The sequence below is a fragment of the Notechis scutatus genome, chromosome 14 (genome assembly GCF_049901735.1).
Source record: "Notechis scutatus isolate UNSWTSFEM ecotype Mainland chromosome 14, rNotScu1.2, whole genome shotgun sequence".
NCBI classification, from domain to species: domain Eukaryota; kingdom Metazoa; phylum Chordata; class Lepidosauria; order Squamata; family Elapidae; genus Notechis; species Notechis scutatus.
This window is the reverse complement of record NC_142022.1, coordinates 6,174,964-6,202,353: the sequence shown is the minus strand read 5'-3', so window position 1 is coordinate 6,202,353 and position 27,390 is coordinate 6,174,964. Positions and strand designations below refer to the sequence as shown.

Genomic DNA, 27,390 nt, shown 5'->3' with positions numbered 1-27,390 from the left:
CATTTGGGTATATAACCTAAGGATCTTCCCTGCTTCCCGCTGAGGGGAGTGGCAGACCCCCCCCCCTCCCTCCCCAGGGATGGGGGAGGACGCCAGGTTGGAGAAAACAGCTGTAATCAGCCATCACACCAACAGCCAGTTTTGACTTTATCCTCCGGGGCAGGGAGCACATAATGGAGCCAAGGGCGGGCGTGAACTGCCCTCAGCCCCCCCTTCACTTTCCTTGAGAGAAAGGCTGGAGCAGGGTTCATCTTCCCAAGCTTGTGTGTGTGTGTGTGTGTGTGTGTGTGTGTGTGCATGTACATATGTGTGTGCGCACACGTGTATGTATATATGTATATATATATGTGTGTGTGTGTGTGTGTGTGTGTCTATCTATCCATCATCTATCTATCCATCATCCATCCATCCATTTAGCACATTTCAACCTTGCTTTGCAGGTGGCTTTTGAATCCTGCAAGCCATCTGCAGCCATTAAGGAACTGCAAGGCAGAGAGAGAGAGACACACACACACACATTTCCTAGACCAATAAACGTAATTTAAATATATATATATATATATTTATCCTGCATTCTGCTAGGGGAAAAGAGGTGCTCTGAAGCCTCTCCCCCGCCATTATCTACCTTGTTTTAAAGAGGGGAACAGCAAATATCGGTATAATATTGCCATGGTGGCTTTATTCAGACCCTGCCATTTTTATTTAATTATTATTATTATTATTTGCAATTAAATGCAAGGGTGCGCTATACCCTACATCCCAGCTAACCTTAATGGGGAGGGTGGGGAGAAAGCCAATAAAAATATCGAGTCCCGATAAAATAAATTAATGCAAAATGGACACACTTAATTGGCACAAATCAGCAGACCCCCCCTAACCCCCTAGCTTGTATATGTATATATATATATATATATACATATATATTTAAATGCGAGAGTCCCCAGGAAATGCGCATTTTTTCTCCCCCGGTTTTCGATCTCGTGCTTAACAAGACCACCTTACGGCTCTTCCCGTCAACGCGCACTCCCCCCTCCCGCGCAGTCGCCGCCGTTCCTTCCACTGCTCACTCCCCCCGCTCCGTCCTTACCAGCGCAAGATTGGGGGAACCTGCCCCCTTCAGGTCTCGTCCTCCCGCCTCGGAGGAGCCGCCCCCGGCCGAAGAAGAAATAAACGGGGACTGGGCAGCCGGATCAGCCATTTTCGCCTACGACGTGGGAGTGTATATAGATAGATGATAGATATATTTGAAAAAAAAAAAAAACCGAACGTCGACGAAGTCTCTCCTCTAAACGACCGCCCCGCTCAACGGACGAGCACCGACTGACCCAACCTGAGGCGACGAGGCCGCAGTGCGCAGGCGCAAGAAGAGGGCGGTGAGCAAACGTGCCGCGAAGGGGCGTGTCGGGCTGGGCGCCTTGGGGCGCAGGCGCAGTGGGAGAGGAGGGCGGGAGGAGGCGTGTCTTTGAGCTGTCAAAATGTATTCTTTTTTAAGACATCCGTGTGTGTGTTTGTATGTGTGTGTGTGTGCATTTAAATTAAATCAGCTTGTATCAGCTTGTATGTGTGTGTGTGTGTGTGTGTGTGTGTGTGTGTATGTATGTGTGTATATATATATATACACATATATATATATAAAATAACCAAAGATCCACATACAAATACCCGCGAAAACCTCCAAAAACAAATATATATATATATATAAAATCAGCTTGTATATATATACATATATATTTAATATATAAATTAAATCATGTATACACACACACACACATATATATATGTGCATAATACACACACACACACACACACAAAAGCTGATTTAATTTAAATAAATATGGAAGTGACTAAATATACCAATGTAGTTTTGTTGTTAGAGAGAATTGAACGTGACTTATGAGCTGCCCAGTAGTTTAGGAAAAAGATGACATCGATGTTTTTTTTAAAAGACTGATGCTATTTTAATGCCCAGTAATGCATTATTCTAAAGATGACTTTTAGGGATGAGTATATTTTAATTGTAAATCATGCACTTCCCATTTACTGGATGGCTAGTCATCACAAACATCTATTGTTTTGAAAGAAAAAGTAGACATGCCTCTTAATAATAATAATAGTAATATTATAATGTCATTGGTTTGAGTTTGTTCTTGGCTAGAATATTCTCTGCTGCCCTTTTCCTCTTCTGAATTTTAAATGTGTATTTTTTAAAAAAATTACATCCTGTTATTGCATGGATGTTTTTATTGAGTTAGCCATTCCAGACTTTGCTGAGGTCAGATGGGTGGATGCATAAATATAGCCCATGTAGTAAATAAATAATAAGAATACTGTAAAAAAAAAACCTCCATACCTATTCGACTTTGGTTGACCTTGGAAAAGTCTTGGGGGTGGTAGTTTTATAGGCTGGACATAGAAATAGAAAAATTTCTTGAAAGCAGAGTGTGGCAAATCATTTTTATATAATGTCTGTTGTTGTCTTTGTAAGGAGTCTGGATCTCATCAGCAGGCTTTTAAAAAAATGTATGAAAAATTATGTATCAGAAAACGTTAAACTTAGCTCTAAACCAGCCAAACATGGTTGTATGTTTTTCATACACAATCCATACCTGGCGCTTGACTTAACAAGCTTTCGTTTACTTTAAAAAAAAGTGACTTATATCTGGTCTTTGCATTACAAACATTGCAGCATCCTCATGCTCAGATGATACCAAATTTCAGGCGCTTAGCCACCCGCATGTATTTATGGTGGTTGCAGCATCTTGCTGCCGGCTGCCTGCAATTTGGCGGTTCGAATCTCACCAGGCTCAAGGTTGACTCAGCCTTCTGTCCTTCCGAGGTGGGTAAAATGAGGACCCAGATTGTTGGGGAGGGGCAAATATGCTGACCCTGTAATAGAATACTTTATAGAATACAATACTTTATTGGCCAAGTGTGATTAGACACACAAGGAATTTGTCTCCGGTGCAAAAGCTCTCAGTGTATATACAACAATAGGGATAGATCATTATCACAGTCATTGCGAAATACATTTATCATAAAACATTGGATAGATACAACACTTAGTGATGGTGATGGACACTAAATAAGCAATCAATATAAATCATACCAGGATACTACGTAAGATACAGCATTTGTGAAATGACTGAGAGTCAAACTTGATTCAAAGTCTTCTTTTTATGCACCAAATGACACGTGTTAGGGTTTTGTTTATTATAAGAAAGCATAATAATTCAAATTATACAGAGGACAATGTAGAACAGATTGCAAATTTGTATTTACAAAATAAGAAAAAACCTTTATACTATTAACTGAATAAAATACACTAAATATGCAAATTGTGCATCACTTAGGGCTGTAAAGCACTGTGAATATAAATGTAAGTACAATTGCTATCCCTTCCTCCTTTCCTTTCCTCCAAACCACATGCCCACTAGAGGGCAGCAAAGAGCCACAAAACTCCAGCTCTTGCTCCACCTAGAGAGATTTTTTTTGTACAGCCCTGTACAGATAGTCCTCCCTTAATGTCCAATCGTTTATGACCATTCAAAGTTGTGTCAGCCACAGAACAGGAGGGCTGCATGTCAGATGGGTCAACTTTATTACCAGCTGCAGTGTTCTGCAGTCACAGGACTGCAGCTGATGAGGGTTTTTGTGGCTTTCTGCAAATGGGTTTGCTTAATGACCACCGTGAAAAAGGATACAAAATTATGTCCAGGCCTTCACTTAGGACCATGAAATTCCAGGTGCAATTATAGTCGTAAGTTGAGGGCTACTAGTAACCTTGTTGTAGAAAGTCGGCTTAGCACAGTGGTGAAGGGTCCAGTCTAGAAATCAAGAGACCATGAGTTCTAATCCCACCTTGGACACAAAGCCAGTTGGGTGGCCAGGGGCTAGGAAGGAGACAATGGCAAACCACTTCTGAAAAACCTTGCCAAAAAAACTGCAGGGATTTGAACAGAAGAAAAAAATATCTCTGCTAGGCTAAATCCATTTTCTTTTAAGTCAAGTTTTTTTAAAATTTATAGATAAGCATTTTGAATACGGTGTATTGTCCGGGTATACCATTTTACAAAAGGAAAAAGGAAAAAGAAATAGTAACATATATACTGATAGCGATAGTAGTAGTCCCACAGAATGATTCTAACCATATTTATATTTATGTTGGCTTATTTGTAATCCTATTGATTATATCAGCATACTTACAGTTATAAACAACGTTCATGTTTAATTTATACATAAGAATGCTCTTTCTTCATCTAATTTCTACCTCTTATCTCTAACCATTGATAAAACCTATTCTACGTTAAATAATAAATAATTCCGTATCTCCTTTATCTTTTATTTTCAATGTCAACCCAATATTTCTTGCACAATGCAATATTTTCCGAATTATATTTTCATCTGATGGGGTGTTCTCATTTTTCCAATATTGTGCAAATACAATTCTCGCTGCAGTCAGTACATGTAAATATTAAATATATATAGATTAAATCCATTTTCTGTACCATATTCTATTTCCATTTCACCCCTGCATAAACCGAAAACTAAGCAAAGGGCTATGTTTGCATAAATGCATGAACCCCACCCCCCAACCAAAAGAAAGTGGGTGAAACCTCTGAGGAAAACCCAGCCAGAAAATGGCTATTGAAATTCTCTTCAAATATCCAGAGGAATGCACTGCATTTCTGAACGGCTTACGGAGAGATTGAAGAAAACTGGGTTGGTTTTACCCAGCACTCTGCAACAAAGTCTAAAAATTTTTTTTTTTTAAGAGATTAGGCACCTTTGAAACATGCCAAACCAGTTCCTTAATAAAGCACTATGAAAGGCAAGAAGCAGGAAAAGGGCAGTCAGCTTCCAACTTTTACAGCTGGGATATCCTACATTTTCCGAAGCAAAAATCTTTTGCTTGCTATGGGTCAGGAAAAAAACAACCCCTATTTGCATATGTTTCCTTTCCTGAATTTCAGCTTTGTGATTATCATCAAAGCTGCATTTGCAAAAGAAATGAGAGTGCAAATATAAGGGATTTAATTGTACTCAGTATCAGCACTGAAAAAGTGGCTGATAACCCATTTTTCATACTTACAGATTCATTTAACAACCTAATAACCGCAGTGATTCACTTAACACTTGTGGCAAGAAAGGTCGTAAAATGGGGCAATGCTCACTTAACAACTGTCTCGCTTAGCAACAGAAGTTTTGGGCTCCATTGTGGTTGCATTAATTAAAGCTTTACCCAGAGAGCTGGGTCACTGCACAATGTTAATTTTCTCTGCTTGCATTTCTCTTTGCACCAATCGCCAAAGCACCCGAAGGCAGGACAAGGAACAATGGTTGGAAAACTAATCAAAGAGAGGAGCAACCTGGAATTAAGGAGAAACTTCCTCACAGGGAAGACAATTAACCAGGGGAACTCCTTGCCACCAGAAATCGTGGTCGCTCCATCACTGGAGGTTTTTAAGAAGAGACTGGACAGTCCCTTGTCTGAGATGGTATAGGATCTCCTGCTTGAACAGGACTAGAAGATCTCCAAGGTCCCTTCCAGCTCAATTCTAATTCTAATTCTGAATCCTATTCTATTCCACTCTATTCTACTCTACTCTATTCAACTGACATCCTGCAGAAGTGTCCCATTCCAAAACCTGTCATCCCAGGCCACGTGGCTGGGAATAGAATAGAATAATAGAATAGAATAATAGAATAGAATTAGAATAGAATAGAATAGAATAATTAGATTAGAATAGAATGAGAATAGAGAGTAGAATAATTAGAATAGAATTAGGTTAGAATGAGAATAGAATAGAATTAGATTAGAATAGAATAATATAATAGAATGAGATTAGAATAGAATAAGAATAAAATAAGAATAGAATAGAATGAGAATAGAATTAGATTAGAATAAAATGAGACTAGAATTAGATTAGAATAGAATAAGAATAAAATAAGAATAGAATAGAATGAGAGTAGAACAGAATTAGAATTAGAATAGGGAATAGAACAGAACAGAATAGAATAGAATAAGGAATAGAATTAGAATAGAATGAGAGTAGAATAATTAGAATAAGAGTAGAATAGAATCAGATTAGAATAGAATGAGAATAGAATGAGAATAGAGAGTAGAATAATTAGAATAGAATGAGAATAGAATGAGAATATAATAGAATGAGATTAGAATAGAATAAGAATAAAATAAGAATAGAATAGAATTAGAATAGAATAGATTAGATTAGAATAGAATAGAATAGAATAGAATAGAATAACAGAGTTGGAAGGGACCTCGGAGGCCTTCTAGTCCAACCCCCTGCCTAGGCAGGAAACCCTACACCCACTTCAGACGAATGGTTATCCACTCTCTTCTTGAAAACTTCCAGTGCTGGAGCCTTCACAACCTCTGGAGGCAAGTCGTTCCACTGATTAACTAACTGAATGATGGGAGGGGGTGCGCTACCCTCCTCCTCCTCCCCCTCCCTCCACCGCTCCCACCCTCCCCCTTTCACATTGGGAAAAGCGTCCTTAAAAGGCCTTCCAACATCACCGACTCTTCTTTCCTTGCGGGCCTTTTTTTTTTCCTCTCTGAGAATGCCCATGGCGGGGTTCTGGACTCCATCTCCCGAAATGCCTTGCGCCAAGAGCAAGCCCGAGAAAAATGCGTCCCCGCGTCCTCTCTCGGGAGTTGTAGTTCGCCCGGCTTCCCCTTCCAGCAAGAGCGCCCCCCGCCCCCGCTGGCGGACTTCATTTCCCGGCGTGCCTCTCCGGAGGAGCACCCCCTCTCTCCCCTCCCTTCTCTCTCTTGCAAGGCTGCCCGCGCCTTCTTCTCCCCGCGTGGTGCCGGCTCCGCCTTTGGTTTGCACCGCCATGGGGCGGGAAGAGGGCGGGCGGGAGGCGGCGGCTGCAGCAGCGGCTCCGTGTCATTCCTTCGGCAGCAGCGGCGGCCGCGGAGTTAGCATCGGGGGGCTCATCAGACTGGAGGCTGCCGGTAGGGATTCCCCCCCTCGGCTTGCAACGGGCAGCCTCTCCATTGCACCCTCCTGGGGCTTTTTTTTAGGGGTGGGGGGAAATGCACGGTCCCCCCTCTTCCCATGGGGGGTGGGGCGGGAGGAAAGATGCCCCCTAGTTTGCAAAGGGTGCTCAACCACCCTTCCCCTAATCCCCAGCCAGTGACAAGCAGAGGAAAACCCAACACCCCCCAGGTCCCACCCCCAAAGCAAAGAATGGCCTTTGGCCAAGTGGGTTGGGGATGATGGGCTTTGGGGGACCCAAAACATCTGGAGGGCCCCGTTTGGCCTCTCGGGTGCTGGATGCAATTCATCAGCTTTGGGAAGGGTGGGAAAGGAGGGGAGGAGTGCGTATTATATTATTATTTTATATTATTTTTATTTTATTTTTACGATTCCTGCCCCCGCCCCCCTTCCTTTCTTTAATTGCAACGTCTGGGTGCTTTTATAGGACCATCGCCAAGGTTTCTGCTTCGTTGTTGTTGAGGTTTACAAGATCATGCACACACATGCGCTGATCCACAAATCGCCTAATCCTCGTTTGGGGTTGTGTGTGTGTGTGTGAGTTGGGGAGGGGGGGGGAAGAAGGCAGGTTGTTGTGCAAACTCAGCCATCTTGTACTACTTGAAGAAATGCCAAGCAAAGGGTGCAAAGCAAACCATCCAACAACCGTATATCTATGTCCTGGCTGAGATTCTGATGCTAATCCACTCCCTATCCTCATTTCAAGGATCCCAAAAGAGAGGAGGCAGTGCAATTAATATTATTATTATTTAATCTTTAGTGAGATTCACAGCCTTTGGGGCTGGTTGGTAGCTCAACAGCTCGAGTCCTAACCAGGGACCTAGGAACTGTACAGGTAGCGTCAGAGGATATAATCTGTTCCCAGTAGGGTGGTTTTTTTTTGTAGAATCAGGGTATTCAAGTCTGATAACTTCACAATTTCCAAATAGCGAGGTAGCCTTTTAGGTATTGCTCCAAGGGCTCCAATTACAATTGGGATAACACTATTATTATTATTATTATTATTATTATTATTATTATTATTATTATTATTATTATTATTATTATTTAATCTTTAGTGAGATTCACAGCCTTTGCAGCTGGTTGGTAGCTCAACAGCTCGAGTCCTAATGGACCTAGGAACTGTTCAGGTAGCGTATTATTATTACTATTATTATTATTATTTCCTCCAGGGGGATTCTGTTTCTCCCATCTGCCTTTGATGTGGGCCTTGCGGCATTTATTTTATTTATTTTAAAAAAAAAAGAATGGCTTATTCTTGCATTGGGATAAGCGTCTGTTCCCCGCTTAAGGAATATGTGCAAAGATTTGAACCGGTTTTCCCACATGTTTCTTCATCTCTTGTCTCATTTCAACTTGCGGGTCGGGTTGCAATCCTTTCGCAACAGGTTTACGGCCGCCAGGGAGCCCAAACTTTCTGCGGCTTTAAGCGAGAAAAACAGTTCGGTGAATTTTTGGCCCAGTTTCATCATCTCCCCGGCCGCTGTTGTTAAGCGAATCACTGCAGTTGTTCAGCTGGTGGCGCGGTTGTTAAGTGAATTTGGAGGTCGTAAAGGAGATCACGTGATTTCTGAACCATTTGACTTTTGAACCAGATGACTCTGGGGATGCCGAACGGTCGTAAGTGTGAAAAACTGTCATAAAGCATTTTTTTTTGTACTGTTGTAACTTCGAACATTATTATTAAATTAACCATTAAAAGAACAGTTGTAAATCAAGGACGACCTGTAGTTTTGAAGTCAGCTTGGTCCTCTTCAACCTGTGACCTCCAAATAATTAGAATGTGCAGCATCCACTGTCTTGACCGCCAGATGGCTCGAACTGATGGGAAAAAATAGAAAATTAATACAGATCTGGAGAACCTCACTCCCATCGTCCTCCCCAGCTCAAGTGTTTGGGCTTTGATGAGCTGTGTAATTGGGTGTCTTGTTTCAACTTCCTAAAAACCTTATTTCAAAGCTTTGTTTGAATTACATTTTATCTAGATTGGTATTTTCCACTTCAAATTGTGTGGGAATTCTGGGAATTGAAGTCCCTGTGACTTAAAATTTACCACCATGGAGAACCATTGATCTGTAGACTGAGTTAGCCTTGCAGCGTTTTAAGGAGCCCGGCACCTTATCTGATTGTAATTTGAGACTTTTTTTTTCTTGCAAGTAGAATAAAAATACCATTGATTGTGAGTGACAAGTGCTTGAACATTGTTCACCTTCAAGATCAGAAACAGGAATTCCTCTTGTTTTTTGGGGAGCTCTGCAGTCCCGTCAGCTCAACCTTCTTGAGAAACCAAAGACTTTTCATGCGTGATCCTTTCCGCTTGACCACAGATGGCTCACAAACAAAGGAAAGAATTTGCATGTTCCCCATCGTGGAATAACAGAGTTGGAAGGGATCTTGGAGGTCATCTAGTCCAACCCCCTGCTCGAGCAAGAGAATCTATTCCAAATATTAGCCTCTACCTAGAGTCAAACTCACAGCCTCCTGATTGTGATCCACTGGGGCGTGGACCTTTCTGTCCTCAGATGGACGGCCATGCTAAGGTCCACCCTAAGGAATGGCCAGAAAGCTACGGTTTGCCTCGTAGAAAGCTGTTCCTTGGATCCTAGAATTTCCAGGATGGAGCCTCCATGGAGTGCCTCTAAAGCCCAGTTTATTGCAAGGATTAACAGAATAATGGAGTTGGAAGGGATTTTGGAGGCCTCCTATCAAACAGAAGACCTTATTGCAAGCCAAGTGGTTGTCCAATCTCTTCTTAAAAACTTCCAGTGTTGGAGCATTCACAACTTCTAGACGCAAGTTGTCCCACTGATTAATTGTTCTCACTGTCAGCAAATTTCTCCTTAGTTCCAGGTTGCTTCTCTCCTTCATTAATTCCCATCCATTGTTTCTTGTCCTGCCTTCTGGTGTTTTGGAGAATAGTTTGACCCCCCTCTTCTTTGGGGCAGCCCCTCAAATATTGGAAGCGTGCTGTCAAGTCACCCCCTTTCCATCTTTTCATTAAATTGGACGGACCCAATTCCTGCAACTGTTCTTTGTGTGTTCTAGCCTCCAGGCACTTAATCATCTTGGTTGCTCTTCTCTGCATTCTTTCCAGAGCCTCAGCATCTTTTTTTTTTTATGATGTGATCAAATATGGTCTTACCCAAGGTATTATTATAAAGTGGTATTAACACATCATGTGATCTTGATTCTGTCCCTCTGTTAGTTTCCTACTTTGCTTGCAAGCTCGGTTAAAAAGTCTTAACTGATTGCTGGACGCTGAAAACAGCAAATGAAAATAGCACGGAGGTTTAAGGAACAATTCCAGGTTTGTTTCTTCTCTCTCTCTCTCTCTCTCATAATGTAAAACAGACAAGGGAGCGGTCTTTATTCTGACTCACTGCATCCACGGGCTTGGCTGGCAGCGTCTATGGTATGTTGTTGAGTGGATTGTGCTTTTTGGCTCGGTTTGCGCCTCTGTGTGTGTATACAAGAATGCAGAGCTGCCTTCTTCCTTTCACGGAAGTTGGGACTTTCAAAGAAGTGTGGAAAGGCCCTTCCAAAACTTTCCGTTAGCAAAACAAGCCGCAAACAATTAAATCTCTTAAGGGAGGCCTGGATTTCCAAAGATCGACTTCCTTTAAAAACAAAAACAAAAAAACTGCCCAAATTGGACAGAAACAGCCCAGAGAGGGAAAAAAAAATCCTTGGTATGGTTTTTGAGCAGGTTTTTTTTTTTTAAAAAATTGCTAACTTAAGCGTGCCATGCATGCTTCCATTTCAGTGTTTTGGTTTTCTTTTCTTTTTTTAAGAAGGGGGTTGGGTGGAAAAAAGAATTTTCTCAAAATTTGGCCTCTTTCCCAGCTCTTGGTTTTCCTGAAAACTGAGAGCCATTTTAATTCCGTAGAAGTGATTTTTAAAAGCCTCATGTGCCCTATTTAGAAGAATTATGCCCTCTGGGTTGAGATCCCACTGCTCCCAAATCCCCTTCGCTTCCCCCATCCAGTTCTTCTCCTGCTGTCTGTTCATTCACAGGCCCTTTTGTGTTCTCCTTAGTTTTCTATTTTGTTGTTATTGACCATCCATGATGCTGATAGGAGCAGAAATCTTGTCCTCTCTGAATGCAAAACTGCATTCCGTTTTGGTTGCCACGGTGTAAAAAAAGATGTGGAGACTCTGGAAAAAGTGCAGAAAAGAGCAACAAGGATGGATAGAGGACTGGAGGCTAAAACATACGAAGAACGGCTGCAGGAACTGGGTATGTCTAATGAAAAGAAGGACTAGGGGAGACATGATAGCAGCGGTCCAATATCTCAGGGGCTGCCCCCAAAGAAGAGGGAGTCAGGCTATTCTCCAAAGCACTTTGAAGGCAGGACGAGAAGCAACAGGTGGAAACTCATCCAGGAGAGAAGCAACTTAGAACTTAAGAGAAATTTCCTGACAGTTAGAACAATTAATCAGTGGAACTGCCTGCCACCAGAAGGTGTGAATGCTCCAACACTGGAAGTTTTTAAAAAGACGTTAGCTAACCATTTGTCTGAAGTGTTGTAGGGTTTCCTGCCTAAGCAGGGGGTTGGACTAGAAGACCTCCATGGTCCCTTCCAGCACCGTTATTCTATTCTAAGACACCCCTTAAAAGGAGGGATGTAGCTTAAATTAAATCCCAATTTTCTTGGCCAAAAGTCCTTGGCTTTTCCAAGAACGCATGACCCAACCTTCCTTGAATAGATAGGGAGAGAAAGAGTTGCTGTAGGGGCCTTGAGTAACTTATAACAATAATAAAAAAAAGGAACATTTCTGCTCGGCTTTTGAACTCAAGATGCTCAGGGTGGTCTGAAAGAAAGATTAAAAGAATAACAGTCCTTGCTTAAATCTAAAACACACAATACAGAGAAAAGAGAGTCACCAAGAGAGGTCTCTTCAGGCAGAGCGTTGATGAGCTAAAAAAAAAAAAGCTATTTTCTAAAATAACTAAGACCCAGTTAGTTGGTCAACAAATGAGTTGCGATGAGTGGTTTTTCTTCCTGCAATCAAAATGGATGATTTGTTGAATTACCCCTTTTTCAGCTGCTTTTTGTGTGTGTGTTTGTGTAGCTGGGAAGGTAAGTAGATGAGAATTAAGAAAGTGGCAGCTGGTATTATTATTCCTGAGCTCACAAGAGGGAAAAAATAGTGCAAGGAGCTTGTTTTTGATGGAACCACCTCCTTTCAGTGACCCCATAGTCCCTTGCGAGGTGGAGTCTGTGTTTACTGGCCGGATGCCCTTCCTGTGACCAATGCGGAATTATATTTAGCAGATCTATTCTCAATGTGCCCAGAGAGAAAAAAAATATCTGCTTCTACCTAGGATCGAACTCACAGCCTCCTGATTGTGAAGTGAGAGCTACCCCTCTAGGCCAACGTACCATTCCTGGTTTTTTTTTTTTTTTTAATGGATATGGGCTATTAACCCAAGGGTGACTCTTAACAACTCCAGAGATCCATTTTCTTGCAGGAGAAACTAGCTCTTCAGATGACTTCATGAGGCACCATCATCATTGCTGTCATTGTGTTAGAACAATTTAATCAGTGGAACATCTTACTTACAGGAGTAAGTTTCAAGAAGACAAGACAAGTTTCAAGAAGGTTTCAAGAAGACAACCATTTATCTAAAATGGTGCCTCCTACTTGAGCAGCCAGCTGGACTAGAAGATCTTCAAAGTCCCTTCTAATTCTTCTGTTCTGTTATCAAGTCCATCCATTTAACTCTGGTCTTCTTCTTTTTCCTTGCACGTTTCCCAGCATTAGGCACTTCTGAACGGAATCTTTGTATAACCTGGCCAAAATAAAATCATTTGAACTTAGTCATTCGTTATCTTGAGTGACCTTGGTTCATAAGTGGCCAGAAGTAGGAACGTTTTCCTTACAATGCTAGAAGTCAACTAATGAAGTTAGTGACTAACTTAGTTGATCAGTGGATGGATGGAAGGAAATATTTTGGGCGTGGCGTACATTTTGAACGTTGGAACTGGTTGTTGCTGGTTGAGTTGTCTGGATGGAGATTATGCAACCCCGAGAAGAGATTTTATCACCAACTTCTAGTTAGAACAAGTGCCGTCGCAACCAACAGATAGAAGTAGTGTCGGGAAGAGCTTCCTTGAAACCAGACACCCGATAAAGAGCTAAAATTGCCACATTTCACCTTCCCAGCTCTGGAGGTGCAAGATTTTCGCTTAAAAAAAACCCCCACACCTTCCTGGGCTTCTATTCTGCAAAACTTCATTGTTTCTGGTTGTAAAATGAGAAGCCAAGGCCGTTGACTTGAGCTATTAGCGAGGATGAAATATTGATGTTACGGAAAGTGGTTCCTAGGTACATTTTGTTTTTTTAACCCTGGCTGTTGATGAGGTTTCATTTTGAAGACGGATAAAACATAAAAATAAAATAAAAGCACTGGGGTTTTCCTTGCACCATTATCCACTGGATTAAATGTCTGCTTCACGCTTTTCGCAACTGGCCTTGCCTTCCTTTGAGGATCTGTATTACAGGTAGTCCTCAAGTTGCGACCACAATAGAGCCGGACAATTTCTGTTGCTAAGTGAAACATTTGTAAAGTGAGTTTTGCTCCATTTTACCACCTTTGCTTGCCACAGCTTTTAAGTGAATCACTGCAGCTGTTAAGTTAGTCACATGGTTAAGTGAAACTGGCTTCCCCGTTGACTTTGCTCGTCAGACGGTCGCAAAAGGGGACCACGTGACTCCTGGGGGACTCTACACCTGTCATAAATATGAACCAGTTGCCAAGCATCCAAATTTTAAACACATGACTAAGGGAATGCTGCAACGGTTGTGTCAGGATTCCAGCAATCGCCCTAATTGTCAAGCCCGAAATTGACATAAGTGTAGCCATTTTAGTTAGTCTTAGTATATATTCTTTTTCTTACTTTCTCTGTGGTAGTCATGGGGGGAAGAATTTCGGGCTTGACAGGCTGCCCTTCTCAAACTTCTCAAGCCAAACTTCAAAAAACTTCAAAGGATTCCTTAGAGGCGATTCATATGCGACCAATTCTGGCATACATAATTTCCAGTCCCCTGTGACCCTGTTTCCCCCCTCCCTCCCCCCTGGGTGTCTCATAAACCAGATTCTCCAATTGAGCACCTTCACAGGCTGGGTGTCATCATTCACATCCTCCAATTAAATATATTCACGGGCAAAATCTCTGGTAGTTTAGTTTCAATCTTTTAAAGATGAAGAGTTGGAATGTACTTCCGCTTCCAAACTGCTGTACTGCTCTTCCAGATTTCCTTCCTCCCCCCTGCCTTTTTTTAGTGGCCACTACTAAAACAGGCCTAGGAACGTCTTATGAGTTGACAGGTTGTGTGAAAAATGGTCATAAGTCACTTTTTTCAGTTTTTAAGTAACTTTGAACGGTCACTAAATGAACCGTTGTAATTCAAGGACTACCTGTACTGCACAAACCAGAAAGGGGGCTGAAAAAAAAATATTTACAGACCTCTCACATCCTGGACATAATCTACCTCTATTTCTCCCCGCTAAAATAATCAGGCATAAATATTTCCCCCCCCCCATGCCATCAACTCTGCTAAACACTTAATTACCACAGCATTGTCTCATTTCTCTCTCTTTTTTTTCCTCGTTGCTCCTACTATCTTCTCCTTATTTATCGATCCGTTGTTTGTAACTTACGATTAACGATTGTAGCTGTGATTTATGGCCTATGTCTTTGCTCTTTTTATGTATGTACCCTGTGAAGGTTACACGCCGGAGACAAATTCCTTGTGGGTCCGATCACACTTGGCCAATAAAGAATTCCTACCTTACACTTTTTATTTTCTATATTCTGCACCTGGCAGGTACAGAATACGCTTTCTTTGCACCCTGTGGCTAGGAATAAAAAAAAACGCCCATGGAATTTGCTCCTGTGCGAATTCATGCATGGAAGAAGAACTCCTGTGAAATAATGACGGCTGGAAGGATGCAAAACATCTCTGGCGATTTTAGTGCTTTTCTGGAACTCCGTCCCTGTTGCCATGGTAACGGACCGCTTTGGAGCATCTGAGGATGGGATCGGCCTTCAAATGAACGTTTTCCTTGGCTTCCAGCCCTCCCCAGCATGAATCCCCAGGAGAGCCCAGAAGCAGCAGCAGCAGCCAAAGGGGGCTTGCGAGATCTGGTCGAGGGTCCTTGCCCCACATTTACAAGCTAGAATTTTGATCGACTCAAGATCACGTGAGGTGTTAATACTGCTTTCTAAGGCCTTGTTAAGGCCACACTTGGAATGCTGCATCCAATTTGGCCAAAATATGAAAAAAAGGATGTTGAGACTCTGGAAAGAGTGCCAGAGAAGAGCAACAAAGATAATTAGGGGGCTGGAAGTTACAAAAAATATATAAAGAATGTTTGCTGGAATTGGGCGTGTCTAGCTTGACGAAAAGATAGACTAAGGGGTGACATGATTACAGGGTTCCAATATTTTGAGGGGCTGCCACAAAGAACCTCTTCTTCAAAGCACCTGAAGGCTGGACAAGAAGAAACGAATGGAAACTAATCAAGGAGAGAAGCAACCTGGAATAAATTTAGGAGAAATTTCCAGACAGTGAGGAGGACAATTAACCAATGGAACTGCTTGCCACCAGAAATTGTGGGTGCTCCAACACTGGAGGTTTTTAAGAAGAGATTGAACAACCATTTGTCTGAGTTAAGAGGAAAAAGTAGGAGGAGGAAATGCAGCTGTTTTTCCCAGTGTTTTCGTCGTCCTGTTGCTTCACCGTTCGACGCGGCTGCATCCTGGAGAAAAAACACACTGCATGGAGCATCTGCGTCTTCTTTTCAAACAACAAAGTGTGTCATTGAAATTATACAGCGGGAAGGGAACATGATTTGGTGCAGCGGCTTTCCAACTTGGATGCTTTAAGATGGGTGGACTCCCAGAATCCCTCAGCTGGCTGGGGAATTCTGGGAGTGGAAGTCCACCCATCTTAAATCATGGTGGCTGGGGAATTCTGGGAGCGGAAGTCCACCCCTCCAAGTTGCCAGGTTTTAAAAACACTGATCTAGTCCAACTTTCTGGAGTGATGAAGGAAAGTCATCTAGCTCCATTCTTTAAAAAAAATCAGAACTGGAAAACTGCAATACCTCTTCCTTATATCTATTGGGTATATTTGTATATGTGTATACGTACTCTGGATGGATGGAAATAGATAAGATGGATAAGGGAGAGGGAGAAAGATTAGATAGGTTAGATAGATAAGATAAATAGAGATAGATAAGATATAAAGATAGATTGATAGATAATTGATAAATAGATGATATAGATTAACAGATAAATAGACGATAGATAATAGATTAATAAATAGATGATGATAGAGATAGATAAGATGGATGAATGGAGCTTTTTAAATCCAGGGCCTTGCTATATAAATATATCTTAATTGGTTTTTCAGGAGTCCAGAAAATTGAACTGGAATAATGCATTATGGAAAGAAAATCAATAAAACATACTTATTGTGGCCTGTTACGCGCTCTCAGTGGCTCGGCACAAAATAGTTTTTTTATCAAAAATGTTTGTAAATGTTTTGAAACTGGCCCAATCCCCACAGTGTAAATATCAACATTCTTTACATTGTAAGGCGTTGCGTAGACACCAAAGAAGAAATTTCAGCAAGCTCAAACAACCACATGTGTATTATATAAGTTGTGGTTTTTGGGGGGCTGGGAGGGAAAAATCACACCGTTGAAATGTCTTTGTTTGGCAAGCAAGGATTCCTGTTTGGGAACGGAAAATGTTTAGACATGGAAATAGTACCACGGTGGAAGAATTTCTGAGGACAAAGCATTTCTGTCTCTTGTTTTAAGTCTTGATTTTTCTGAACTGTGTTTTGCCTTGATTATAAAAAGGAGACCAGTGTAACAGTGGTGGGATTCAAAAGTTTTGCTACCGGTTCTGTGAGCCTGGCGTGGCTTGGTGGGCATGGCAGGAGAAGGGTACTACAAAATCCCCATTCCTTCCCCACCCCACTAACCTGCTTTCCAGCTCCATTCTCCTGGGCAGGGCAACCAAAAGACCCAGCCAATCAGCTGGGACTTGGGAGGCGGAGAATAGATGGCGCGGGGCCAGTCAGGTGGCATTGGCTGGTTCTCCGAACTATACCACCTCTGCAGTGTACCTTCGCTTCTCCCCTTGAAAAAAGCTCTTTACATTGTCCAAATTCTGGAATAGCATTTGAATTTTGACTACATGACCCGAGGGATGCTGTGATGGTCCCATGTCATGCCCTTGTTGGAGTCTGATTCTGAGGGGGAGATTGAAGAGCTGACGGGGAGTGGGAGTGGGGCTCCGGTGGCTGTGGAAGAAACGGGGGAAGAGCACAGTCCGATTGGGCATTCAGAGGAAGACCAAGGCCCACCCCCTCTTCATCCTGGGGCACGCAGGGAGGAATAGAGAAGGGAGCAATGTGGCTTATGGGAGTGGGAAAGGCCCTGATCCCTTTCATTAGTTGCAGCTGGGAGAACAGGATATAAGAGGGGTGTTTGCACACGGCTCCTTGCTGGAAGCAAAGCGTGCATTATCTTTGCCGAGGCTTATCTGGCTTTTGGTGTCCTCCCAACTGTGGGTGCTGCATTATGCTTTGAAAGTCTGCAATTTATCATCCTGGCCTGCCATGTTAATTACTTCAGTGCTGTTTGTGTTTGTTTGTTTTTTATTTCTAATTATCTTTACTTTGGGTTCGGACTGCATTTCTGCCCTTCGTAGACTGTTTTTTGAAGAGTTTGACATCCAGCCAAGGATAACTGGACATTGGGGCCAAGCTGGAGGCATTAAAGGGAATTTATTCTACTTTTGTGACTTTATTATTTTTGTGTCACACCCCGGGTCATCACAATCCCATGTGTGGAAAATTAGCACCCTATGTCGCTTTTTTCCAGGGCAGTTGTCACTTTGAACAGTCACTAGAACGAACCATCGTCAGTCAAGAACTACCTGTACGTGTATTGGTGAATTATTATTTTTTTCCCCCTTTCTTGACCGGAACAGGAGGAGATGCCATGGTTGGAACCAAGCCGGGTCCTGTTCAAATCGTTTTGGTCCACAAAGAACAACATTCCTTTGAGTTGGACGAGAAGGCGTTGAGCCAAGTCCTGCTGCAAGATGCCATCCGTGACCTTGACGTGGTGGTTGTGTCCGTGGCAGGCGCTTTCCGCAAGGGCAAGTCTTTCCTGCTGGACTTCCTTCTGCGTTACCTGTACACGCAGGTAAGGCTGGCTGCCCATTGCGTACAAGGGCAACGCCATATTTCGGCTGTCTTGAAGGATGATCATTATGTAACTTTCGGTTTTCTCACCTTCCAAGGGTGATGATATTCTTGTTGCCCTTTGTGTGTTGTTTAGTCATGTACCTGTGTGCCTAGTAGATCTGGGATTTGAGGAAGTTTCTTTTTTTAATTAAAATTTTATTTTTTTAATATGAATATAACAATGTCTACCAACCTGCCTTCCATGGAAGACCTGTCTACTGCACGGGTCAAAAAGTGGGCTGTGAAAATATCTACATACCCCTCACATCCTGGACATAAACTGTTTCAACTCCTTCCCTCAAAGCGACGCTATAGAGCACTGCACACCTGAACAACTAGATACAAGGACAGTTTTTTCCCCAACACCATCACTCTGCTAAACAATTAATTCCCTCAACACTGTCCAACTATTTACAAAGTCTGCATTATTATTACTATTAATCTTCTCATCACTCCTTATCGCCCATTCCCTCCCACTTATGACTGTATGACTCTAACTTTGTCGCTTGTATCCTTATGGTTTATATTGGCTTTTCCTAGTATGGTCTGGTTACTTATTGTACCCTATGACTATTATTATGTGTTGTACCTTATGATTCTTGATGAATGTATCTTTTCTTTTACGTACACTGAGAGCATTTGCACCAAGGCAAATTTCTTGTGTGTCCAATCACACTTGGCCAATAAAAGAATTCTATTCTACGAACATTCCACCTTCCATTAAATAGTGTGTCGTCTGGGTACAAATTGCAATCTGTGCAATAACAATCAAAATTTACAACAGTATTACATTACATTGATATTGATTCTCTGATCTTACAGTAGTAATATTTAACATCGTAAACCTATTCATTTCTCCCTCTTAACGTGTCTTCTAATAAGAAAATAATAATAAATGTAATAATCCTAATAGTCATAATAATGATCATCGTATTGTTTTCATAATAACAATCATCATATTGTTTACATCTCTATCTTAACATATTTTCTATATTTCACTGATCTCCTCCTTTTATTTCTAACTTCCGTTTCTATTCTCTAACCATCGGTAAAATAATTCCCATGTCATATAATAGTCAGTTGGTTCTTTCTCCTTAATTGCAAGTGTTAATCTACTCATTTCTGCACAATCTAGTATTTTCCTAATCACATTCTCATCAGTAGGGATCTCTTCACCTTTCCAGTGTTATGCAAAGACAATTCTAGCAGAAGTTTCTTAAGGGAACCAGGATAATTGTCCTAAATAATTTACAATCTTTTTTATCTCCCCTTTGACTTTAGGGGGTCTTGAGATAATCTAGATTTTTACATGGAACACCTACTAATCCCTGGTTGTTCTTGGTTAACTGTCAGTATGACTAGCTGAGGTTCGAATCCCAGAAGGATTGCTAGCTGATGGGAGCTAAATAGCTTGAAATAGATTTATGCTAGTCTCCCTTTATTTCTTTGTCGGTAAATATAAATTCAACACAAAAGTTAATTGTCAGTGTTTTCCCAACCATGGCAGCTTTACAATGAATGGACTTCAATTCCCAGAATTCCTTAGGCAGGCTTGCTAGTTGGGGAATTCTGGGAGTTGAAGTCCACCCAGCTGAAAGCATTCTGGCTGGGGAATTCTGGGAATTGAGGTCCACATACCTTAAAACATGCTGGCTGGGGGATTCTGGGAGTTGGTCCACATATCTTAAACCAGGGGTCTTCAAACTTGACAGCTTCAAGACTTGTGGACTTCAATCCCAGAATTCCTCCTCCAGTCATATTAGCTCAGGAATTCTGGGAGTTGTAGTCCACAAGTCTTAATCTTACCAAGTTTGAAGACCCTTGCCTTAAAACATGCTGGCTGGGGGATTCTGGGAGTTGGTCCACATATCTTAAACCAGGGGTCTTCAAACTTGATAAGATTAAGACTTGTGGACTTCAATCCCAGAATTCCTCCTCCAGTCATATTAGCTCAGGAATTCTGGGAGTTGAAGTCCACAAGTCTTAATCTTACCAAGTTTGAAGACCCTTGCCTTAAAACATGCTGGCTGGGGGATTCTGGGAGTTGGTCCACATATCTTAAACCAGGGGTCTTCAAACTTGACAGCTTCAAGACTTGTGGACTTCAATCCCAGAATTCCTCCTCCAGTCATGTTAGCTCAGGAATTCTGGGAGTTGAAGTCCACAAGTCTTAATGTTACCAAGTTTGAAGACCCTTGCCTTAAAACATGCTGGCTGGGGGATTTGGGGAGTTGGTCTACATATCTTAAAGCATGCTGGCTGGGGAATCCTGGGAGTTGAAGTCCACACACCCCTTAAAAGTTGCCAAGTTTGGGAAACACCTAGAGAAAGAATAAATTGTGTTTGAATCTGGATGCCGTCGCCTATTTTCTGCAACTCAGCAAAGGAGAGTCGCTTTCCAGTTAGGAAACGTAACTTAGCAAGCTGAGGCTTGTTGCTGTTCCTTTGCAATCATTTTATACCACGGTGGGAAGGTTGCATAAGAGCTTTCTGTTAATACAAAGCTTCTACTGTATTTTGCTCCCATGACTAAAAGTTTTGAACCCGGGATCAGAGACCTGGGATCCAAATCTTATTCCCCCCTCTTTCTGACCCTTTTGCAGCTGTGCTTTCCCCAGAGGGGCACACAAATTGTATTTATCATCTCCAGATTTCTGCCCCCCGCTTCCAATCTTATTTTCATCCTGTGAAGGTCCTGAAAAAAAGTTTAAACTCCTTTTTCGTTTTTGTAAAAACAGATTTTTCTCTGGCCTCTAATAAGAATACAATGATAATATTAAACATAATAATCCTAATAGTCATAACAACAACATTCATTGTATTGTTGACTTCTCTATCTTAACGTATTTTCTATATTTCACTGATCTTTTATTTCTAACTTCTATCTCAGAGACGAGAAAAGTCTCCCTTTGACCCAACAGGCTCTCAGATTTCAGCAGTATGCTGACCTAGAACGATGGGAGTTGTAGTCCCTTTGGTCTGGGAAGTCCTCCTTGAGAAAATGTAGCTGGAGGCACCGTAATCGGGGGAAAAATTTTGGTCTTATGATCCTCAGAAGATTTTGGAGGCCTCTTGTCTGACGCTGCGGTGTCTTTTGTTTTGTTTTTTCCTACAGAAAGAAGACAGCAAAATTGATTGGCTGGGGGTGGAAAATCAGCCCCTGACAGGGTTTTCGTGGCGGGGGGGCTCGGACCCCGAGACCACCGGCATTCAGATCTGGAGCGAAGTCTTCATCGTGATGAAGCCCAACGGGAAGAAGGTGATGGCACGAGTGGCTACGGAGTTGGAAAGGAAAGGCCAGCTTGTAGAAATAGATCTGAATTTCAGGACTAAAACCCAGAGCCTTTTTTTTCTCTCCTGGACAAAACAGAATGACAGAGTTGGAAGGGACCTTGGAGGTCTTCTAGTCTAACCCCCTGCTCAAGCAGGAAGCCCTATGGCATTTCAGACAAATGGCTGTCCGATCTCTTCTTGAAAACCTCCAGCGGTGAAGGAACTACAGCTTCTTGGAAGCAAGTCATTCCACTGGTTAATTGTCCTCACTGTTAGGAAGTTTATCCAGAGTTCCAGGTTGGATCTTTCTTTAATTAACAGAATAGCAAAATAAGAGAGTCGGAAGGGAGATTGAAGGTCATTTAGTCCAACCCCTGCTCGAACAGGACACCAATACCAGTCCAGACAAATGGCTGTCCAATTTCTTGTGAAAAGCCTCCAGTGTTGGAGCACCCACAATTTGCAGAGGGGAGCCGTTCCACTGATCAATTGCTCTCACTGTCAGGAAGTTTCTCCTGAGTTCCAGGTTGCTTCTCCCCTGGATTAGTTTCCATCCGTTGCTTCTTGTCCTGCCTTCGGGTGCTTTGGAAAATAAATTGACCCCCTCTTCTTTGGGGAAGCCCCTCAAATATTGGAAGACTGCTATCATGTCACCCCCTAGTCCTTCTCTTCCCTAGACTAGCCAGGCCCAATTCCTGCAGCTGTTCTTCGTATGTTTTAGCCTCCAGTCCCAAACACTTGTGGCTTTTCCCACTACAACTTCCCTGAGCCCAGAAGTGGCTTCTGAACTTTAGATTTTAATTAAAACAAGCATACAAAAAGTTCTTAGTATAGTAGCTATCCTAGGACATCAGTGACAGAGAGAGCAGCTTTCCAAGACTAACCTGTTTGGTGACTGGTACAGTTGATATTATTTTATTCTTCTCATCCAGATCATCATTTCTATTATTGCTCTAGCTCAGTGTTTGATCCGAGGCTCCCAAAAACCTAAGACTCCAGAAAAATCAAAACTATTTCCCAGATCTTTGTAAAAATTTACATTCTCTCTCATTACTTTTGGCTTGTTTAAAAAGCACGAAGAATTATGTTTGTGTCTAAGGAGTTCAGACTTACCGTTTTTACATGATTCTGCCAATGTATCAGTTTTCATTTTTAATGTAAAATGCAACATGTATAATAAACCAAATCTCTTTTGAGATCATCATTTTTAAAAAGTGGGTAGGGAATTTGAAAACAAAACTTTTTTTTTTTAAAGGACACCCTTTGGTTAATCTGTTTGATGGGTCTGCGGCAAAAATAAGTTCCTTTGGAGGAGAGGAATTAAAAGGTCTTGTACGGGTTTTTTTTTTGCACGTATTTGACCTGAAGAAAATCATTTGTGGGTTTTCCCCCTCCTCTGGCGGAGAATCCCCTTACTCCGTCTAATTCTGTAGATCGACCGATTGGCCCAAGCTGGTGAGAACGCCTGATGAGCCTTCGTCTTGGAAGTTCAACAATAAATAGTAAATATTCAAGAATTTGCCTCTTGCTTGCAGGTCGCCGTTGTGCTGATGGACACCCAGGGCGCTTTCGACAGCCAGTCCACCGTCAAAGACTGCGCCACCATTTTTGCTCTCAGCACCATGACCAGTTCCGTTCAGGTGAGCGGCCATCCGTTCACTTCTCAGAAAGTCCTGCTGTTTGCAGCTGGCCGTGATTGGCAAGTTAGGAAAGCTAGCATGGGGTCCCACTAGGAGTGACATAAATGCAGGAAGTTAGCTGAAGGTCGTGATGCCCTTGGAGACTCAGATGTCTGTCTATCTTCATCCATCACCTGTTGGTCTGTCTGTCCACCTGTGTTATCTTTTTATCAATCTATTATCTAACCATCCACCCATCTCTCCCTCTCTTTTGATCCATCCTCTCTCTCTCTCTCTCTCCAATTATCCATTTTTCTTAATTCTTTCATCCATGATCCATCCAACCTATATCTGTCTATCATCTAATCTACCTGTCTGCCTGCCTGCCTATCATAGAATAGAATAGATAGAATAGAGTTCAGGTGTGCTTGGACACATAAGTCACATGTCTTGGTGTATATGCTCTCAGCGTACATAAAAAGAAAAGAAAAGATTCATCAAGAATCATAAGATACTAATCTAAACTAAAGTAATAGATCTAATCTACCATCTAATCCAGGGGTCTCAAACACAATTTACCTGGGGGCCGCTGGAGGCAGAGGCTGGGTGAGGCTGGGCCGCATAATATTATACTTTATATTTATATTATACACTAATATTATACTTTTCATATCACGGTGGGGGCCACAGGATATCGTCCTGCGGGCCGCAATTGGCCCACGGGCCACGAGAATGAGACCTCTGATCTAATCTAATCTAATCTAATCTAATCTTATCTATCTATCTATCTATCTATCTATCATCTCTCTTATCTCTCTACTTACCTACCTACTTCTCTCTCTCCTATCTATCTATCTATCTATCTATCTATCTATCTATCTATCTATCTATCTCTCTCTTATCTCTCTACTTACTTCTCTCTATCTATCTATCTATCTATCTATCTATCTATCTATCTATCTATCTATCATCTCTCTTATCTCTCTACTTACTTCTCTCTCTCTATCTATCTATCTATCTATCTATCTATCTATCTATCTATCTCTCTATCTATCTCTCTATCTATCTATCTATTTCTTTCCATTCATCCAACCATTTTATATATGCCCATGATTCTGGACAGCTTTGCAAAATTAAAACAAAACGCCTAAAACCCCAGAAGCATAGTAACCCTACCAAGCATTAAAACAATACAGGTAGTCCTTGACTTATAACCCCAATTGAGGCTGGAACTTTAACCGCTAAGTAATGTGGTTGTTAAGCAAGTTGTGCCCAATTTTGTGACCTTTTTATGCTGCAAATAATGAATTGCGTACACCCTTTCCTTTCCAGATTTACAACTTGTCCCAAAACATCCAAGAAGACGACCTCCAGCAGCTCCAGGTAGGCAGGAGCTCTCCATAAAGTGTGTGATTATTTTCATGCAACTGGTCCTCAGTGTTGTTTTGTTTTTCTTTCTCTTTGTGCAGCTCTTTACCGAATACGGGCGTCTGGCCATGGACGAAATCTTTCTCAAGCCATTCCAGGTATGTGTTTGGTCAGTCAGGAGTAGGGAGAGGGAGACTGCCTGGGCCACCTCGGGCTCCATTTATAATTCACCTGTGGAACTCACAGCCACAGGAAAACGTGAAAACTTTGAAATCCAGGCAAAAGTTGTGAATCTGAAAAGCTTTAAGTTGGCCGTGCTCGGATTCGGGTTAGAAACTTGATCCCGTGTCTTGGGTTCTAACCACTGTTTTGAGATCAAAGCAGAGTTGTCTTGATTTTGCTTCTCCAGGATCTGGGACAACTTGGATCGAATTGAATAATTTTGCATTCAGATATTTTGCACCCTTTAAAAAAAAACAAAAAAAAACCAGGCACCGTCTAAAGATCGCAAGCTTCCTGCTTGGTTTAAAAGCCACTTCGGTGGACAAAAGCTTTAAATATTAGTTTATTTGCTGGCTTTATCTGCCACGTTACTTTCAAGATAGCTTATATACAGCAACCTAATCTCCCTTCCACAACGACAGTCCTGTGAAGTAGGCAGGCCTGAGCCAGAATAACCTGCCCAGAGTCCCACAGAGAAGGGACTTCTATGGCTGAGGGAGGATTTGAATCTGGGTCTCCCCATTCGTAGTATAGTATCTTTACCACTGGAACACCACTGCCTCTGATACTGAGAGGGAGGAACTGACCCCCAAGTCCTCCAGGGAATTCCTGTGGTCGAGATGGGACTGAAGATCTCTGCTCTCTGGGTCCAGAACAGAATAACAGTGTTCGAAGGGACTTCAGAGGTCTTCTAGTCCAACCCGCTATACCAGTCCAGACAAACGGCTGTCCAGTTTCTTGTTAAAATCCTCCAGTGTTGGAGCACCCACAATTTGTGGAGGGAAGCCGTTCCACTGGTTAATTATTCTCACTATCAGGAAATTCCTCCTTAGTTCTAGGTTGCTTCTCTCCTTGATTCGTTTTCATCCGTTGCTTCTTGTCCTGCCTTCAGGGGCCTTGGAGAATAAGTTCTTCCCTCTTTTTGTGGCAGCCCCTCCAATATTGGAAGACTGCTATCATATCACCCCTAATCCTTCTTTTGATTAAACTAGACCAGTGGTTCCCAACCTTTTTTTCGCCCCGCACCCCTAAAGAAATTTCACTCGAACCTCGCACCCCCTGAAATTTAGACTTTAGGAACTACTGAACGCGTTAACTATATGGTACGATTGAATCTTTTCAGCTATGTATGTGACGGCCACTAAATAACGATACTTAACTCTAAAATGAAAACAAAGTTAATCCATTGCATAATAAATAAAAATGCCAACATATAGCCAATATCCTATTATTTACCTGGACTTTTCTCGCACCCCCTGGAATATCGTCTCGCACCCCCAGGTTGGGAACCCCTGAACTAGACGTACCCAATTCCTGGGATGCGGTGGCTCAGTGGCTAAGACGCTGAACTTGTCAATCGGAAAAGCCGGCAGTTCAGCGGTTCGAATCCCTAGCATTGCCGCGTCGCGGAGCGAGCTCCCGTTCCTTGTCCCAGCAGCTTCTGCCAACCTAGCAGTTCGAAAACACGTAAAAAAATGCAAGTAGAAAAACAGGGACTCCTTTGGCGGGAAGGGAACAGCGCTCCTCCGTGCGCCTTCGGTGTTTAGTCCTGCCGGCCACATGACCACGGAGACGTCTTCGGACAGTGCTGGCTCTTCGGCTTTGTAATGGAGATGAACAGCGCCCCCTAGAGCCGGAAAGGACTAGCACGGATGTGCAAGGGGAACCTTTAGCCAATTCCTGCAACTGTTCCTCATATGTTTTACCCTGCAGAACCTTTGTCGCCACATAACCCTGGCCCTTAACATGCCTTCTCTGCAGGAAAGAGACAATTTCTGTGCCTTGGAGTGGCCACAGCAGGGAAATTTTGGGCTACAGAGGTTTAATCTGAGCCTTCTCTCTTTTAAAAACAAAACAAAACAAATTTTATTAGTTTTACAAAACAATACACAAACAATCAAGGCATAATAACATAAAAGATCTTTTCTAAGAAAACCAATAGAACATACAAAATAGTTCCAAATTGTAATATATATATATTTACGTTATCTGTTCAACTTCGTATCTTATCCCAACTTCTCCTTTTCATTCTATTATCCAAATTATATTTCTTGCTAATTAAAATTTTATTGCCTTTCAAAAACAATACACAAACAAACAAAACATAAAACATAAAAAAAAACATAAGACATCTTTTCTGAAAGCTGCTTGATCCCGGGTTAAAACTCTTCGCACAGACACAAATTCAAAAATCATATTCACTTTATATATCATTCCATATCTTATTACCATTTTCAATTTTCTATATAGCTTCTTCCCTCTTTTATCTTTCTTAGTTTTATTTTATTTATCTCATCTCAATTCAATTCATAATACTTATCATTCTTTGTCTGTTCTATTTCCAGCTATCCATTCATCTTTTCTCTTTAAATATACTTCTCCTGTACACTGATTGGAGTGACGCCTTTGACTCTCTTAACGCAGACGCTGATGTTCCTGGTGCGAGATTGGAGTTTTCCCTACGAGTATAACTACGGCTTGGACGGAGGCATGAGTTTCCTCGATAAACGTCTGGAGGTAAAGCAAACAAACAAACAAAAAACCGTCCAGACACTCTGTGCTAGTTCTGGCAAGCGTTGGGTTTGGTTGGACCTGTTCTGAGTCCTCCTCTT

General features: G+C 42.0%; 2 protein-coding genes across 4 annotated transcripts in view; one reads left to right on the top strand and one right to left on the bottom strand.

Annotated features, from left to right (window-relative positions):
* RTN3 (reticulon 3) overlaps positions 1-1,338 on the bottom strand; it is a 39,302-nt gene extending 37,964 nt beyond the window's left edge. The window contains 2 exon segments of the mRNA XM_026689519.2: positions 1,088-1,102; positions 1,105-1,338. Of these exon segments, the coding sequence (XP_026545304.2) occupies positions 1,088-1,102; positions 1,105-1,198 (109 nt within the window). The 5' untranslated portion in view covers positions 1,199-1,338.
* A 5,490-nt stretch (positions 1,339-6,828) lies between these two features.
* ATL3 (atlastin GTPase 3) overlaps positions 6,829-27,390 on the top strand; it is a 32,615-nt gene continuing 12,053 nt past the window's right edge. Inside the window, exons 1-8 of one of the 3 annotated variants that reach the window (XM_087943163.1) lie at positions 6,938-6,979; positions 8,081-8,152; positions 18,038-18,255; positions 21,412-21,555; positions 23,105-23,209; positions 24,521-24,571; positions 24,658-24,714; positions 27,203-27,295. In XM_087943163.1, the coding sequence (XP_087799289.1) occupies positions 18,049-18,255; positions 21,412-21,555; positions 23,105-23,209; positions 24,521-24,571; positions 24,658-24,714; positions 27,203-27,295 (657 nt within the window). In that variant the 5' untranslated portion in view covers positions 6,938-6,979; positions 8,081-8,152; positions 18,038-18,048. Of the gene's footprint in view, positions 6,980-8,080; positions 8,153-8,398; positions 8,643-18,037; positions 18,256-21,411; positions 21,556-23,104; positions 23,210-24,520; positions 24,572-24,657; positions 24,715-27,202; positions 27,296-27,390 lie in introns of those variants that run through there. The other 2 variants (XM_087943161.1, XM_087943162.1) reach the window with 2 other exon arrangements.